This window comes from Ctenopharyngodon idella, chromosome 11 (genome assembly GCF_019924925.1).
Source record: "Ctenopharyngodon idella isolate HZGC_01 chromosome 11, HZGC01, whole genome shotgun sequence".
NCBI classification, from domain to species: Eukaryota; Metazoa; Chordata; class Actinopteri; order Cypriniformes; family Xenocyprididae; genus Ctenopharyngodon; species Ctenopharyngodon idella.
Genome location: NC_067230.1, coordinates 18,186,072 through 18,205,317, shown reverse-complemented (window position 1 = coordinate 18,205,317; position 19,246 = coordinate 18,186,072). Strand labels below are relative to the sequence as shown.

General features: G+C 35.6%; 1 protein-coding gene across 7 annotated transcripts in view; it reads right to left on the bottom strand.

Annotated features, from left to right (window-relative positions):
* LOC127522404 (CSC1-like protein 2) overlaps positions 1-19,246 on the bottom strand; it is a 53,775-nt gene that overhangs the window by 5,180 nt on the left and 29,349 nt on the right. For 5 of the 7 annotated variants that reach the window (XM_051912326.1, XM_051912327.1, XM_051912324.1 and 2 more), the window contains 17 exons: positions 17,989-18,079; positions 16,968-17,005; positions 15,085-15,227; positions 13,771-13,822; positions 13,539-13,647; positions 13,129-13,199; positions 11,182-11,262; positions 10,859-10,982; positions 9,589-9,722; positions 8,592-8,729; positions 6,873-7,026; positions 5,444-5,550; positions 5,242-5,328; positions 4,851-4,916; positions 3,984-4,146; positions 2,778-2,883; positions 257-424 (listed from right to left, as the gene is read on the bottom strand). In XM_051912326.1, coding sequence (XP_051768286.1) covers positions 257-424; positions 2,778-2,883; positions 3,984-4,146; positions 4,851-4,916; positions 5,242-5,328; positions 5,444-5,550; positions 6,873-7,026; positions 8,592-8,729; positions 9,589-9,722; positions 10,859-10,982; positions 11,182-11,262; positions 13,129-13,199; positions 13,539-13,647; positions 13,771-13,822; positions 15,085-15,227; positions 16,968-17,005; positions 17,989-18,079 — 1,832 coding nt within the window. Of the gene's footprint in view, positions 1-256; positions 425-2,777; positions 2,884-3,983; positions 4,147-4,850; positions 4,917-5,241; positions 5,329-5,443; positions 5,551-6,409; positions 6,640-6,872; positions 7,027-8,591; positions 8,730-9,588; positions 9,723-10,858; positions 10,983-11,181; positions 11,263-13,128; positions 13,200-13,538; positions 13,648-13,770; positions 13,823-15,084; positions 15,228-16,967; positions 17,006-17,988; positions 18,080-19,246 lie in introns of those variants that run through there. The other 2 variants (XM_051912330.1, XM_051912331.1) reach the window with 2 other exon arrangements.

The window sequence follows — 19,246 nt, the reverse complement described above, 5'->3', positions numbered from 1 at the left end:
TATTCCTCGTCTGGGATCGTGTAGAGCTCTTTGAAGCTGCACTGAAACTGACATTTGGACCTTCAACCTATTGGTCCCTGTTGAAGTCCACTATATGGAGAAAAATCCTGGAATGTTTTCCTCAAAAACCTTCATTTCTTTTCGACTGAAGAAAGAAAGGCATGAACATCTTGGATGACTTGGGGGTGAGTAAATTATCAGGAAATTAATTCTGAAGTGAACTAATCCTTTAACGCAAACCCTCAAACACACGCACCTGTCCGCACGGTGGAGAAGAACAGTAGCCAGAAGAGGCACAGGATGGGCGCGGCCACCACCTGATTGACGGCTCCGGAGTGGATCTTCTTGTCGAGTTTAGAGGGCAGGTAAGCGTAGTACATGTTGTACCTGTCCACCAGGTGCTTCAGGAGCATGTACATCAGTCCTGATGACACAAACACACACTAGCTCACTACACAAACGCAAATACAAAAACATCAACACGATTAACTCCTGTAATAAGATGAATTTCTGAGGGAATATATAGGGCGGAAGTGATTGGATAGTAAAAAGTGGGTTGTGATGTAATTGGTTAATATTTTTAAGCCCCGCCCAAACGGCCTTGATTATGTCAACAGATGAGTCGGATTACATTTGGATGTTTTCAGTGTTTCCGAGCAGCTCGGTTCACAGTAAATTCTGCTCTACATGAGCTCATCACGTTTGAAAACACAAGTGCAAATCTTCTTCCCATACTTGTAAAAAGAAGCACTTATAAACCGACTATTGACAACATAAGAGAAGCCTCCCTGCGGTTTTCCATCAAAACGAAAGCTCAATGGTTTTCAAAAGAAATTAAGACAGCCATAAATATCTATTGTAATTTTATACATACTGTAAAATACAATTATCATCATTATATTGTCATTCTTAGATACTCTATTTACAATAATACATTTATAATAGTTTTTAAAGGCATTTTTAAAGTTGTTTAATACACAAAAAAATAAAGACTCATAACTCCAAAACTATAGTAAGGAGAGTCAAAAGGTAGATATCATTTGATAGAAAACTTTACATTTTTAGAAGAAAAAGGCATTTTTAAAATTGCTGTTCCTCCGTGAGGAATATAATCCGACGTGGATCATGCTGATTTTGGACTGCTGTAAATAATGCTATGTATGTCATGTGTAATGATATATTCCACAATCGGAGCATGTTTCATAAAGTTACGAGCGAAAACGTGACATACACGTACAAAAACTCGCCCAAGTTTAGTCAAAGCCCAAAACAATTATGATTGTTGTATTTTATTCCATGAGACCTTTCAAATGACATGTGACACATGACTATCTGAGCTGTATCATGTTTTTGACATATTACAGTACATGGTACAAAAAAGTATTTTATAAATGATGATTCTTTTTATTTATTTATCAGCAAATAACTCCGCACTACTTAGGAGTTAATCAAAGCATTGTAAAGTTCAGACTCTAAGCTTTCAAATGACACCTATTTTGTGTTGATGAAGACAGTAGTTTTGTAAAATATGATTATTATTTTTTTTAATAGCTAGGTGGCGCCGGCGGGCGGTACACTTCGGTTTAGAGGGACTACTCAGCACTCGTTAAGAGTTGATCAAAATGGTTAAATGCATTAAAAATCTAAGCTTTAAAACCTATTTTGTTATTCAGTTCAGTGGTTGCTTGATAGTGTACACTTCGGGTTTAAGGGGTTAATATACAATAGAAATAATTCTTATTTTTGTTTAATATTTTTATTTGAAAATAATAATAATATTAATTATTGATATCTTTTTTTTTTTTTTTTTTTTTAAATTGTGCAGCCCTACAGCTAACCTGGAGCATAAAAAAAATAAATACAAATAAAAACAAAAATAAAAATAATTCATATTTATATAAGGAAAATCACATTTTTTTTAATCTATGCCCTACACACTAGCAAACAAGATGTGTCAAATGGACCTAAAATACTGAATGCAAATATATATACTCAAAAAAAGTAAATTTCATCAGCTTTTAGGAGTACATTAGTGTATAGATGGACTAAAAGCATCAAAACTACAATTTTAATTTCACAAGGTCTTTCTTGTACCGAAAACACGAGTCTGTCGTGTATCAGTCTGTTTTCATTTGAGACGCAACATTTTAAATCATCAGGTCTGCAGACGGACGGTCATGAGGTTAATCATGTGTCAGCCGTTGAACTCCGTGTCCGAGATGAACATCTCCGTCTGCGTTCGCAGTGTGGGCTGAGAGACGTATAAAAGTATCCCGGTTCTGTTCCTCCGCATAACAGAACCTCCATGACCCGATGAGTCACGCACCGCCAGCTGGAGGACGAGTGTGTGCTTCTGAGAGAGTTCTAGAAATGGTGTGTGCATACAAAAGCTCAGTGACAGAAAAACAAAGAGATTATTGCTCAAATGCAGCGTTTCCTCCCTGTTTCTGTGATTTGGAGTGAAGAACGCAGGTGGAGGATCTATATTTATTCCGACACACAGACACACGGCGCGTAGGCAGGTGGTCTGTGCTGGCGCAGTGGGCTTTTTCCATTGTTAGAAGCTGAATGCTGACATGTGGCCAGCAGGGGGCGCTATTGATACACACACTTCTTCCACACGCACTTGTGCTTTTTCAGTGGTGTCATTCACACCGTTTCTCCCTGCATTCTCTCTTTCATCCTTGTTGCTCATCTAGCTCGCTCTCTCTCTGATTGGCTGTCGCTCTGTCGTTTCGTGAATGGGCTGATGTGAGAGTGGGTGTGGTCTGACTCACCGAAGGGAACGATGATTGGGCAGGTGATGCTGTACGTCATAACGACGGTGAAAACGCACATCATCCAGGCGTAGGCAGCCCCGAACTGAAACTCATAGGCTTGATGCTGCACACACACACACACACACACACACACACACACACACACACAGGTTACACAACTAAACACAGCATCGACTGGAACAACATCCAGGTGAGCAGCAGGTAAAAATAACTCATTGGTGGGTGGATGAATCCCACTAAACTTGTCAATCATGTCTTATTTCAGTCACATTTTATCCCAACATCAACATAAGAATTTTTGGAAATCAATTTATTTCATTATTTTAAAGATTTTTCCAATGTGACATTTTTTTTTTTAATCACAACAGCAAATCTTACATAATGCAAAAAAAAAAAAAAAAAAAAAAAAAAAATGATGGTAGTATTTTTTGATCTGCATTTATTTGATGCTTAAATAAATTATGTGTTTATTTTTCATAAAAATGTCACAATGCCATAAAATGGTTTTAAAAACATTTTTCATTTTTTTCATGTAATAAAAAAATATGTAATTATTGTTAAACGAAAATTAAATTGTTGTTATAATGATAGATAACATTGTAATTATACATAATTTATTAATGTAATTTGTGTAATTATTAATATTATAATATAAATTATATTAATAGTAATAATAATTACTAGTATAATTAATATTAATTAATAGTATTAATAATATTAATACATTAAAATTACATTAAATGTTATTGTTAATAATAATAATAATAATAATAATAATAATAATAATATTATTATTATTATGATACATAACTTGTAATTATACATAATTTATTATTAATATTATTGTAAAGAGAATTGTAGAGGCAAGAAATTGGCATGAAAATAATGCAAAAAAAAGCATCATGGTAATATTTGTTGGTCTGTCTTTGATGCTTGAATAAATAAATAAATAAATAAAAAATTTTGGCTCAAAATGCATTTAATATTCATAAAAATAATGTCACAATGCAATAAAAAAATTTCATTTTTTTCATGCAAAATATAATTTCCTATTTTTTAATCTAGAATTTATAATTAATATATTCATATGCATTTAATAATTGGGATAAAACATGACATTTTTTCAGATTCAGTTGAACACTAAGTGTGTGAAGATAAGGAACAAGGTCATGTGAATAATCTGAAAGGTCAGTGTGTTTGTACCCGTTTGACGTTGCGTCTCTCTGCGGCCGAGCGAGCCAAACACAGCCGGATCATGTACATGAGAAGACCTGGAATCCGCAGCAGGTCCATAGCGTTTCCGATGAACGCAGACGCGATGACGTAGTTCACAAAAAACGCTCCGTTATCAGGAAGGAAGACACACCTGAAATTAGCAATAAATCAGATGCAATAAATATATGCACCAAATCTATGAACACACTGACAGCATGTTTTTTTATTAAAACAAAAAAACAAGTTCATTAATATAAATATCTGGAAAAAGTTTACGAACTTAAAAAATAAAATACAAAAATAAATTACATTATGAAATAAAACAGTTGACTCAGGTGACTCATCTTTTCTATTAAAAAAAAACATAAGATCATTAATATAAATATTTAAACATTGCTACAACTGGGAAGAAAGTTTAAGAACTAAAAAAAAAATTACATTACATAAAGTAAAACAAAAAATAAAATAAAATTAAAAATAAAATAAAATAAAATTCAAATATAAATTACATTATAAAATAAAATAGTTGACTCAGATGACTCATCTTTCCTATTAAAAAAAAAACACAAATAAGTACATTAATATAAATATTTAAATAGATTTCTACAACTGGGAAGAAATTTTAAAACTTAAAAAATAAAATAAAATACAAAAATGAATGCAAAAATAAATTACATTATAAAATAACATATTTGACTCATGTGACTCATCTTTTCTATTAAAAAAACAAATAAAGTTCAATATTAAAATATATTGCTACAACTGGAAAAAGTTTAAGAACTTAAAAAATAAAATAAAATATAACAAAATAAAGTAAAACAAAATTTAAAAAATAAAATAAAATAGTTGACTTACTCAAATCTGACAGTGGCATCAGCCAGGAATTTTTTGTCGAACAGCCAGCGGAAGAAAACGTCCAAACTAAGACAGAAGAACATTTAGTATTATGAAAGTGTTCGAGTCAGCACTAGTAATCTGATGTTTAATATATTAAAGAGCTCATTATAGTGAAATCATTCAAAACAATGAGAGATTCTGCAATAAATTGAAATACTGCTGATGGTTTGGATGAGAGAGCTCGAGGCAGCTTCCCAAATGAGTCCCCTGACAGATATAAATAAAGATTCAATTATGAATAAAAGATTCAAATAAACCACCCACTTCCACAGGCTCGGCAGAAAAACAGAGTTACATCACAAACGGATGAAAGGCTGTGATCACGTGTCTCAAATGGAGGGAACTGTACCTGCTGAGACCCAGAGACGGCAGCAGGAGAACCATGAAGATGAGGAACGTGTAACACTTGTGCATGGTGGTCCTGTTCTCCCCCGACCTGAGGAACACACGGGAAAATCAGGAGGAGAAGATTAAACACCTGAAATACTTCAGAGCGGCTGATTTCAACTGGGGAGGATTTTATGATGACATGAGGGATTGTGGGATTGTACCTGGTCCAGTGGGCTTCAAAGAAGGCAGAATAGTAGACGATGGTGGGCAGCAGGGCGGAGAAGGCCCACAGGAGCAGCGTGGGGAAAAACTGGGTGACGATCGGGTTCTGGATAGAGAGACACACACAGACACATGATCATGTGTTTACGGTTTCATCCAGAACTTATTTTCCTTTCTGAACACCTCATCTGTCTCAGTACATGAGTAAAATATTATGAAATAATAACAGAGTGAATTTCATGACTCACAGGTCAAGGTCAAATCAAATATTTTAGGAAAAATAAATAAAGCCAATTTTAGGATCATTGAGATTTTTTGCATTGAACAAATTAAGTGGAATAAAAAAAAAAAAAAAAAAAAAAAAAAAAAAAAAAGCATGATAAATATTATTATAGTAATTGAACTAACCAATTAACAAATAATATTTTATTATATATATATATATATATATATATATATATATATGTTTTATTATTATTAATCAATTTATTATTAAATTAAATTTTATTATTGCTATATATCATACATAACTTACTGTAATTATATTATTGTTATTAATTTTACCATTACTACTATTACTAATAATAATAATAATATAATTATTGTTAAACAAAAATGAAATGTAATTATTGTTATTATTATGACAGATAACATTGTAATTATACATAATTTAATATTAATGTAATTTTTGTAAATATTATAAATAGTATAAATTATATTAATAGTAATAATAATTTCTTAATAATACATTAAATGTTATCATTATGATACATAACTTGTAATTATATATTATACAATTTATTATTATTACTGTAAAGAGAAGTGTAGAGGTGAAAAATGGCATGAAAATAATGCTAATCACAATGTCACAATGCAAAAAGGCTGAATTTTTGCTAAACAAAATATGATTTCTTAATTATTTAGGGGTGAAATGTGATATTTTTGATGTTCTAGGTGGGAGTCACCTCACAATAACAGCTGAAATCTGTGTAAGCTGTAGAGCAGCAGGTCTGAGCGTGTTAACGTCTCTGACTAGTGAACTCAACAACCCTGATGAGCTGATCACATGAGTCATGAACCTCCATCTACAGAAGAAACACTGAGAATCCCAGCTGAGGCTCCTCATCATCATCAGACTCTCACCGCACCCTAACCAACCGTGACGGCGTACAGCGACAACACATAAATCACATCTCTTCCATCATAATCTGGGATCTGTTTTAACCAGCCGTGACCGTCAACAGCATCGTGCCACGGTTTGTAGACATGCAAAAGCAAAAATCATTTTCCTTGATCAACATTTGTCATTTTCCAGGAAAAAATATATAAACATCCTTAAAACAAAATAATTTGCAGCATTTTCACTTTCACAAATGACTTAATGCTTGAAACGTCTGCTCAGGACTTCATGACGGATCGCAGCCTTACGTTCAGATACTCCACAGGCTTGGTGACGTTGAACTTGTCCATCGTGGAGATGATGATGGCTGGGGTGGTGAGGAAGAAGAGGAGGATGAAGAGGATGCAGTTGATGATGAAGCAGCGAAGCCACCAGGAAACTCCTCCCAAAGACAGATGCTCCCTGTGAGCGAAACAACACGTCAGCAAACAGAGTACAGCAAAAAACCCACGTCAGTCCACACACACACACACACACTCAGCAGAACGTATAAAATCTTTTAGCTTGATACGGTATCGACTGCTCATGGGTAATTCCTGAACATAATGAAGTCAGCAAAGAAACGTCTGACAGATGGAGACAGCGGCTGCTGGGAATGAATATCAGTGCATTGCTTACTGTACGGTTTCAGTGTAGACTACTACTGTATAAAAGGCCAACTATGCTTTTAAATTAGTGTGTCAAACAGTATTAGGGCCCTATGAAGTGAAGTCACAAATTCGTTCTTAACTTTTCTGGATTCCGTTTTAATGGTTTAATTCAATTTTAATAAAAAAAACTAAAAAAAAACTATGTCTAATCAATTTAATTAATTTAACTTTTACAGTAATAGGGACCAATGAAATACAATTCAATTTTTTCTGGATTTATGATTTACTACAAATAAATTATTATAAACGGTGGTAATCAAATGATTCTTTCATATGTAATCTGTTGAAAATGAACAAATCCTTTTATTTTTTTGGCAACCAGCGATTGAGTTGTTTTAACCCAGGGAATGGGCTGTTTTAACCCAGCGATTGGGCTGTTTTAACCCAGCGATTGGGCTGTTTTAACCCAGCGATTGGGCTGTTTTAACCCAGCGATTGGGCTGTTTTAACCCAGGGATTGGGCTGTTTTAACCCAGGGAATGGGTTGTTTTAACCCAGCGATTGGGCTGTTTTAACCCAGCGATTGGGCTGTTTCAACCCAGCGATTGGGCTGTTTTAACCCAGGGAATGGGCTGTTTTAACCCAGGGAATGGGCTGTTTTAACCCAGCGATTGGGCTGTTTTAACCCAGCGATTGGGGTGTTTTAACCCAGCGATTGGGCTGTTTTAACCCAGGGATTGGGCTGTTTTAACCCAGGGAATGGGCTGTTTTAACCCAGGGAATGGGCTGTTTTAACCCAGGGATTGGGCTGTTTTAACCCAGCGATTGGGCTGTTTTAACCCAGCGATTGGGTTGTTTTAACCCAGTGATTGGGCTGTTTTAACCCAGCGAATGGGTTGTTTAAAAATTACTGTATTTCTTGCTTATTATGAACCCAAAATATGTTGGAAATTAAAATTTATTAATATGTTTAATAAATGAACATTTATTGAATGTTCACCTTTTGATTATTATTGTTTCCTCTAGTAATTATGTGTCTGGTTTTTAATTTCCAACCTAATTTGGGTTCATTTTAAGCCAGACATATAGTCATTTTTAAACATCAGTTGAGTTAAATAAAACTGACCAGCACATTGGTCAAACATTTAACCCAACCGCTGGGTTAAAACAACCTAATTGCTGGGTTTGTCCATTTTCAGCCCAACTTGGGTTGTTTTTAACCCAGTCTACGCCACACAGTGTGCTCTGGTTGTATGCTGCACATTTTAACTAATCTAACAGGTAATTTTCCCTGCATGCAGAAAATATAGCCAGAGAATGAATAAAAGAGACAAAGAAAAAGAGTCAGAAAGTGAATGAGATGGGTCTATTTCTCACCAGCGCACGTTTTGGGGGTCCGGTGCATAGCTGACGCTCCAGTTATAGACATGAAGATTTTCACTGAACTGAGAGGAACGCAGCTCCTGACGGCACTTACAGCCCTGACACTGACACGCATTAAAGTCCTTCAGGATTCTACAGAAACACACACAGAGGAAATCACACACTAAATCAACAAATAAAGAATCAACAGATCCAAAACCCAGGTGAGCTGAAACGGTTACTGATACCATAAAATTAAAATTACAAACAACAGGACAAATACAATAGAAAAAAAGATACAAATGAAATAAACAATTTAGCCTACTACTAATAATAGCCTGAATTCAGTGAATGATTCTCTCGTTTTCTTTAGTTTGATCAACATTAATAACACAGACAGCAGCAGGTTTATTAGGCTGCTGTCACTTTATCTAATATACTGACAAGCATTCGATTACTTTCCCAAATGTTTATGTCAGTCAAAACCGAAATTAAAATTCTATTCCTGGTGGTTCGGGGGCCTACTCAACTTGCGTACTTTGCGTACTATAGGGAGGAGCGACACTGCCATGAAGCACTGCAAACAGCGTAATCTAATTAAAAACGATGGAGAAATATAAAACTACTCATTTACTACTTTGATTATACATTTTAAGTATATTGCAAAACATTTCAGTATTTTGAGAGCGTAGAGAGATCGACTTGATTACATCATTCGCAGAGCTTCATGGGAGTGGGCGGAGCTAAAGAGCTGTTTTGGCGCGTTGCTTTTTGGCTCTAGAATTGGTGGAATTTTCTGTACAGCATCATGGGTAATGTAGTTTTTCCACCGGGAATTCTGCTGTTAAATTTACAATGTAATTTACAATTTAATTTGTCAAGTAAATTCCAATTTAATATAGTTTTTTTTTTTTTTTTTTTTTTCTTACACAATGTTATTTTTATTCGTATTGCAACATCACTTCACATGGCTAGTGCTATTTGTTTGAAAAAGCTCATGTGTCGTACTCACATTGCTGTCATGGCCTCGTTCTGGAAGGTGACGAATGCCATGCCCAGCGGTTTGGTGTTGACCTTCTCTTTCTCCTTCCTGTATTCCTCTTTCAGTTTGGCCTCCAGTTTGGTGTAATAACTCACGGCCTCCTCCTATAAAACCACACAGACTTACAGCACGAATGAATCACCAAATCAGAGCACCAAACACGACCCTCCTGAAACCTGCCGCTTTATTACTTCCTCCCAGGAGAGCTTTCATTTCCTCTGAATGATTCTCAGACACATCACAAATGCTTTTGTTCAAGGACACACCAAGAGCCTGATGGGGGTTCATTAAACCAAGAGAACTAGGACTAGTAGTGCCACTTAAGAATAAAGAATCCATTAGTGATTAAAATTAAATAATTTAATTTAAAAATATAATAAAAATTAACATTTAAAACACATTCATAAACAGAGTGTGTTCAAATAAATAGACTTATTAAATGGCTCTTTGGAACACTTGATTCTAATTGGTCTGATGAAACGTTTTGGTCTATCAAAAATACAGCATTTTATGACAAAATTCAAAATGGCTGACACCCAAAATGGCTGATACGGGAAAAGGAAAGACATTTTTTTGGGCAAACCCTTCGAAAGATACAAGCGAAATTAGCCATTTTTCATATCTCCTGACCAGTAGGTGGCGCTGTGCTGAAAGTCATGCTTGTGATGATATCTACCAAGACTTGTCTCAAAACACTAAAGCGTTGTCGAGATATAGCCTTGCATCCAATTTGGCGTGCTCTTCATCAAATTAATTTGCATGTTATTCAAGAACAGTTGGATTTATCAAAGAGTAGGAAAATTTGGCATCAATCGGCTTGGAATCAAGGAATCAGAGGAAAAAGGAATTTCGTTTCTAGCCCTTACGGTTCAAAAGTTAAACGTGAATGCAAATTTGGCCAGTTGGTGGCGCTAGAGAGATTGAGGTAGAGACTCCAAATTCGCTGTGGTTAATGTTCAGACTGTCCTCTATCTGTGTGCCAAATTTCACAAATTTTCACCATATGGTTCTATGGGCTGCCATAGACTCGAGCGGAAGAAGAACACCAACGGATACAATAGGTGCTAATAATAATAATAATAATAATAATAATAATAATAATAATAATAATAATAGGTAACAAATGAAAAGATGGTTTAAACCCTAATTATTAATCAGTGTTGAGTTTTCCTCTGGCAATGGCACTTATATTGTACTATATACTGACAGTGCAGAGGCATTGTGGGTAGTGCGTTTATACCTCTTCACAGCCTGTAATGGCACAGCAGCACAGGTGACCGCAGGGCTTCGGGTTGATCATGGTGGGCATGTGTTCCTTAGCCATCAGATCCGTGAAAAACTTCTTACTGCGTTCAGTCTTCTTCCTGCAGGACACACACACACACACACACACACACACTAAACTCAGTAAATCAATGCTCGTCTCCTCAGAGAGCAGAAGCTTCAGCCCGTTTAAGAGATCAATAGAAGGTCTCAGAGGTCGGATCATTTCTGAACCTAAAAGAGACACTAAAAGAGACACAGAGCCAAACCTTTCAGATTCAGTAAAGCTTGAGTTTTTACCTCTCTGCGTTGAGAGACATTAGTTTCGCCACGTTGTAGCAAACACGTGCTTCCAGTACAACACAGTTCTCGTACGCCTGTCTGTGAGACACAAATGAAGAAATCAACATCTCACACTCCCAAAATTATGACATCAGACAATCAGCTATAAAACTGTTGCTTTGGTCATGAACATTAAACTTGCAATTTACATATTTTGAAAATGCAAAAACTAGATTTTCACAGTTTCTGGAAAAACCATAAGCTTTGTCAGTGGATCGTATGCAATAAATGATTTAATTATAGAGAACTGAGTAAATATTGTGTAAAACAGGTTCTGTTTTTATTTGCCATCATTGAAAAGTTTTGGGGACGGTAAGATTTTTAAATTTTGTTTAATAGTTTTATTCAGCAAGGACGCATTAAATTGATCAAGTGATTATAAAGCTTTTTAACAGTTATCGAGGTTGAGCCAAAAACCTAGGACTAGTTCACCAAAGTTGTTTTTTGAAATCATCTCCAATATTTAACGAAAGATTCGATGGACAGCGGCGGTCCTAGAGGCAAAGTTGCTCTGAATGAGGAGTTCTAGCATGTGGCACGAATGTTGTGGGCGTGTGCGAAAAATCACGTGATACACGATCCTTTACACATGTGAAAAACGTGAAGGCGCCCCCAGTGGCCGATTTCTTTCAAATTTCTCAGAGGTCTCTAGGGCCGTGATTCAAACAGGCCCAGCGAGTTTCATTCCGATCAGCCTTCGTTAACCTTGTCTGATAGCTGCTCAAACCTCATTGGCCGATGGCGGACATGTTTTTCAAGACATAGACAGTTCTGGCCCCTCGACAAAGACACCGCATGCCAATTTTCAAGTCGATCGGACTAACAGTGAAGTAGTTATAGCCGTCTTCATGTTTTTTTCCTGTTATAGCGCCACCAAGTGGCCAGTTGCCGCATCTTTTTTCACACGACCACAGAATGAGCTCTTACATAGGTGTGCCAAATTTGGTGAAAATATCTCATTCTGTTCACAAGTTACAGCAATTTTAGTAAAACTTTGAACGTTTTGGCGGCCGCGAATCGAAATTTCAACTTCTTTTTGATAATTATTGACACCGAGACTATCAGTGGAGAATCTCACTGCGCAGGTTTTTGGCCCGATCGGAACCAAACCAAAGACTACTTCACAAAAGTAGGTTTTTCAAAAAAATCCAAAATATCCGAGGCATCCATTTTGTCCGCCTTGAGCCAAGGATTTAGGAGTTATGAGTGATTTCATACTTTTCTCCGCTGTAGCGCCCCCGTCAGGCCTATCGGGCTGAGCTTTGGTGACATTGTAGACGGTGAGAGTACTACCAGCCCTCAAAGTTTCAAGTCTCTACGACTTACGGTTTGCTCTGCCCGCTCACTTTTATTGGAGAATGCTGATATCTGGACAATTTAACAATTACAATAGAGTTTCAGAGATACGCGCTTGAACCTCTAATTACAGGATCATTTCCATCCTTTAAACTGGGATACAAAAAAAGTATTTTAACATCTAAAACTGCACATTTCACTAATAACCAAATATCTGCTATTGTTCATAATTACAATAAATAACAGACAATTCCAGCCGGGATGTTTGTCATTGAGTTTTGCAGGAGGGAACAGCAGCTCTCAGGTAAAATGACATTAGACACTCGAGTCTATTCATAGATCCTCCCCAGCGCCTCGTCACACTCATTTTTGGCAAGCGCAGGCTCGGCTGATCGGCCGCATGACTCGAATTTAAAACACTCATTTAGATAATTACGAAAGCTGGAGTCTCACAGTATACGAGGAGAACATACACACTAAACCACACACATGTGATTTTAATATTTTACATATGACATGATCTACAGCGCGCAGCTCTTCTAGTGACCCATTTAAGGGAAGTATAGATGTTTAAAGCATAAGGAAGATGAAAAAAGAGAGACGTCTTACTCAAAGTGCTGTTTTATATGGCTTTCTTCTGCATATTTAGAAATGCCGTTGATAAATAAAGTGCGTTTCACCTGAGAAAGAGAGGAAAACGTGTTATTTGTATGTTATTTACACGTGCACAGATGCTGGAGGACGCTGCAGTGCAGATTGAGGTTAAACTCTCGGCTCAGAAATGTAGGTCAATGCAAGAGACAGACTTCATGAATATTTCATAAGCATTACAGCATGCAGCGCTGCAGCTGCACACGTCACAAGAGCCTCGAGACTTGTTTTTACATCATGCATCTTCTTATGTTATTACTGTATTCAAGATGTAAATGATTAGTCCTTCCAAAAACCATTTTGTTTCAAACTCTTTCTTCAGTCAAACACAAATGATGCACTTGACGAAACCGATGCGGTTCACGTACCAGGTCATCTTCTTTGTAGTGCATCTTGGACGTGTGACGCCTCATGCTGTAGACGGTGAGGAGCAGGTACATGAAGGCGAATGACGTGTGCAGCCACAAGAGGTTATTTCTGAAGCACAGGGAGAAAGAGACACGTCCACTTTACCCAGAATCCTCAAAGTACATCATGACCTCTTCAATTAAAGCATACGGGGAGGTTTTCAATGTATGTGCAGTGAATGAAATGTCTCACTTGGAATCCAAGTTGGCGATTGTTGTACGTCCAAAGCTGTATGCGTTGTTGTCTGAGGAAAAAAAACAACAATGATGTAATTTGTGCTTTTGAAAGCTAACAAAAGGGTCATAGATGGGTAACGCTGTCATTCTGTGTGCTGAACGCGGCCACATTATGGCTTTTTCAAATAAAATGATAAATGCGTAAGTAAATAAAAACAAATAATAAAGTAATAAAATGTCAAATAAAATAGATAAATGCATAAAAAGTAAAAAAAAAAAAACATGAAATAAACTATGAAACAAAAAAGAAACAAAAATAAAAAACAAACAAATAATGAATTAAATAAAAAAACACTACTAAAATAAATGAAATAAAATGTAAAAAAAAAAAAAAAAATAGATAAACAAAAGCATAAAAAGTAAATAAAATATGAAATAATAAATAAAATATGAAAACAAATAGATAAAAAATAAAAAAAACTTACCAAAACTTTAATAAAATAAAATAAAATAAAAATGAAAATGAAATAATTTTATTTGAAGTCCCTCCATTCAGTGTCACTGTTTCTGAACTCCATTGTAGTCTTCTTCTGTAGTTTTCTCCGGGAACGAACACGTCACAATATTCCTCATTTAAATAATTAATACGCAGAATGAAGGGGCGGGGCCTGGTTGAGTTAGTTAGTAGTGTGTTGAAACTGGTGGTTATGGTAAGGGGCGGGACATTTCCCAAACACCAATCACAACACACCGCTCCAGCCGACCAATCAGAGCACATTGTGCTTTTCAGAAGGAGGGGCTTCATAGAGACAGGAACTAAACAGAGCGTTACTGACAGACTGAGAAGAGAGGAGCTGAACAATGGAGAATATGAGGAAAATAATCAGCCTGTTCTAGTAGAGCACAAAAATACAACAATGGCCTTTCCCTGTGTAAGAGGCGAAGCATGTTTCTGACAGAACTCTGTCCACATTATTCCCGTCTCAAAGGACTCGTGCAAAGCGTCCTCTCATCTGTTTGACCCTTTCCATTCATTTTTCACTGCTCTCTCCGTCCCTGTAACAAGCGTCCAATTACCCGGCGAGCAGATAGAAGTTCAATCTCATTACTCAAGCGGAGCGCTGTGGATTAACCCTCTCTGATAGTAATCTATCGCGCGCCGAGGGCAGAGAGACGGGACACGGCCGGTGCTCATGTTAGCACTGCGTCTAATGATGCTCACAAACATAACTGGATGATAATGGCGGTCGTAGATCTTTGTCTCCATCTATCTAATGAAACTTAAAGCCAATAACCACAACCAGTAATCCACAGTTCTTTGTGGACTCACCTAGCAGGTTGCCTGAGAAGTTGACAGGCAGAACGATGCCCACCGACAGCACGCCCACCACGACCAGCAGACCGATGATGTGCCGCTGGAAGGACAGATAGTGGACGGCATCTTCACCGCACTTCTCCCGGATCTCCTCGTCCCTGCGGGGAAAGAGACTCACGTTAGATACAGTCATACTTCAAGATACAGAGAATACAGTGTACAGATTACAGAGTATGGACTGCAGACTGTAAAGAACATACAGACGGAGATACTGAGCTTTGGGTTTGAAGTATGGAATGGGAAGTAGAGAGTATAAACTGGGATAAATAGTAAGGCATATAGAATATATAGTATGAAGTATACAGTGAAGTGCAGGGTTTCCCAAACTGGGGTTTGTGAGGAAACTGCAGGAGATTCATGAGGTGATGTGTATATTATATATTTTTACATAAATATATACTTTTAAATATATTTATTTTAAGGTGTCCATGTTACAGTAAAATTATACATTTATGTCCTGAAAAATAATAATGAACTAAATGTACTTACTATATGGTCAGGGTGAGAGTTTAAGATTAGTTGCATGTAATTATGCATAATTTATAGTTATTACTACAGTAACTACACTAAAATAAAGTGTTAACAAATAAATAATTTTAAAATGAAAGCAAATCAAAATAAACACTAATTTATAAACTCATAAAAATGCAAATTAAATTAAATAATAAAAAAAAAATCATAAAAATGTACACTTAAACTTACTAAAAATTAAATGATTAAAATGTACAATTAAAATACATTTTAAAGTAACAACAAATCAAAATAAAACACTAAGTGTATAAGAAATTAAAATATACAATTATAATAATGATGAAAAACTAAAAATGAGTAAAATCAAAAATGTACACTTAAAAACTAACATTAAGAGCTAATTAAATCATAAAAATGCAATTCAAATGAATAATTTTAAAATCAACAAAAATGTATTAAATCATTAAAATGTAAACTTAAATAAAAAAAACAAACTTACTAAAAATTAATTAAATGGTTAAAATGTACAAATAAAATATATAATTTTGAAGTAACAAATCAAAATACAAAAAATGTATAAAAAATTAAAATGTGCAATTACAATACACATTTAAACGATGAAAATAAACTAAAAATTAATAAAAATGTACACTAAAAACTAATACTTACTAAAAACTAATTAAATCATAAAAACACACAATTCAAATTAATAATTTTTAAATAATAATAATCAACAAAAATTTATGAATTTACATTTTAATATTAATTTATTAAAATGTACACTTAAAATAATTTTTAAATAAATTCTTCAGAATTAATAAAAATCACGTAAAATCAAGAAAAATCAAAATAAAACATTAAAAGTGTATAAGAAATTAAAATGTACAATTAAAATAATGATGAAAATAAAAAACTAAAAATGAATAAAATCATAAAAATGTACACTTAAATAAAAACTAACACTTACTAAATACTAATTAAATCATAAATGCACAATTCAAATTAATAATTTTAAAATAATCAACAAAAGTGTATTAAATAATTAAAAATGTACACTTAAGAATTTATTTAAAAACTATTTAATTTAAGAATTAATAAAATCATTTAAAAAAGAAAACAAACTAAAAAAAAAAGATTACATATTTCACTCGTTTACCTGCATTCATGTGACCATTAACCGTCATCACACAATCATGAACATGGTGTGAAATTATTGAAATATTTTCTTGAAATTTTAAGTTAATATTTTAGGTCAAAGGTTTTTTTTGAGAACATTTGAGAAACCCTGATATATAGAGCATGTGATACAGATCTAGTGCTGCATATTCTGCTTACTAAACTCACATTAGAGCCAGAGAATCACTTACTTTATTCTGAATATGGCCGTCAACCAGGAGCAGAAGCCCTGCAATGAGAACAAGAGTTCTGTCACACACACACATAATGCAGTACACACAACAATAAACAGACTATTACTGCATATATTAATACAAGTCATGTGTTTTATGGCTGCAACACATCCGCCCGGCCTGTGAAAGACTGTGAGGGAGATTTCTCAGCAGGATTACAGGTGAACGCAGGTGAAGAGGCAGGAGATGCTGAAGTCCTGCACTGATCTCTTAAGAGGCTGGAAAACAGGTGGGTGTTTCGGTGGGTGATGTCACCTGCTGAAAACTTGCTGGAGGCGCGTCACGATCACGGATTAACAACGGAAGACCACTAAGTAGGGATGCTCCAAAAATCGGTGTCATTATCGACCATCGATTCCATTTTTATGACTAGATTCTCCACATCGCAGAATTCAAATCGCCCCCTGCGGTTTCACTTTAAGGGAGTTTATTTGGAGGTTTTGTCGAGTCAGTTTCTCTCCTGAAGGCTTCTGGGGACTTTCAAGGACGGCGTCTGAAACGAGTGCAGAAACGCTGGTTCATCATGACTGTGATTTAAACAGAAATGATGGAGGGAGGAAGTTTTCACCCTCTATAAAGGCCGCTCGGTTCTTTCCGAGCGTATATAACGTTGACGTGAGGTCAGTGTTGCATGGAAAAATCAATGATGTCCGCGGGGAGCGAGAGGGGCCGGGAGACGCGCTTTGGGAAATGGGTGATAAAGACTTTGAGTTGGATCCAAAGTCAAATTGCCAACAAATCGTCTTTAAGTAGCTTTTTAAACTTGGCTTTGCTTCCAGATAAAGTGCAAAAAAAAAAAAAAAAAAAAAAAAAAAAAAAAAAAAAAATCAAACACTGTGCAAAAAAACCCCATCACAATCAGAGATTACTGCCAACCCTGAATTATTAATCACACACAGTCATGTGACCAGCCAAACAGCTGTGGATGCAGATGAGAGGGGAGGGCGGGGCCAGAGGGAGTGATTGACAGGTGTCTTACGTTATCTCGCTGTTCGAAATCCACCGAGCTGGAGACGGAGGTGAGACGTTCATAACGGTCCGGCGTTTCAGAATGTAGAGCTGAAGCCACACTGCGCACACACACACACACAGAGAGAGAGAAAGACAGAAAGCAGAAGGAAAAAGAGAAAGAATAAAGTGAGAAACATGTCAGAAATTCAGGTTCAGGTCTTCTGAAGGGTTAAACTGGTTGTTTTTTGTTATTCTGAAGGCCTGAAATGAACCGAGCGCAGCCGGACAGTCAGAACATTCAGGTCCACACAAGCAAATATAGGTCAGTCTCATCTCGGGGTTGATGGGATATTAAGTATTTATGTGCTTGAGGAACTGAGAATACATCTGTAAAGCACATTCCCCTCCGTACGCTGAAAGATATTAACCCACAGTTCAGACGAAGACTAATCTACTCCCAAAACACACCGAAGAACAAATACAGATCTAAACAATCCTGACAGGAAGACGCTCGTGGTTTTTACAGCCTCCTAAAACTGAGTGTTTAGCAGATACAGACACTGAGGGATCTGTGAACCTCATTTCCACTAACCTGAGAACTGAACAATTCTCAAAAACTGTTTTATTGGGTCATTGACGAATAAGGTTTTTAAAAACGTAATGGAGATTTAATTAATTTTTAAGTTTTATTAAGTGTTAACACTGAGATTATGGGGTTTTTATAATCAATTAACACTGATTTTGTCATTTTTTACAAGAATTTGTCACCAAAAACAGTCATTCGGTTTAACCAAAATTTCGGTTTTACCGAATGACACTTTTGGTTATACTGAATGATGATATTTTCAAACAATGCTAACAGGCTGATATCTAGCTAGCTAGCAAAAGGACAATCAAACATTTTATATTTAGTACAAGTTTTTAAAATATTACAAAATTTTCCATGTTTTATAGCGGTTGTACCGAATGACCTGATGTTTCAGGACATGCGTATGATCAAGTGAAAACATGAAGTTTTTAAATAGTTAAGAGAGATTTAGTTACTTTGCTTCATGAGCATGTGGCCCTTTGCAGGTGTCTGAATGATGTCACATGATATTGACCACATGATCCAAAATGGTCCCTTTATATTGGTTACTCCGAATGAAATTCATTTTCCGGACATTCTTTCTCATAACAAAGCAGCGACTTCTAAACATAATTTTAATACCATTTTGCACTATGTTGATATATGATGTTATAAAATCATGCCAGAATAAAAAATATATACATTTATTACATTTTAA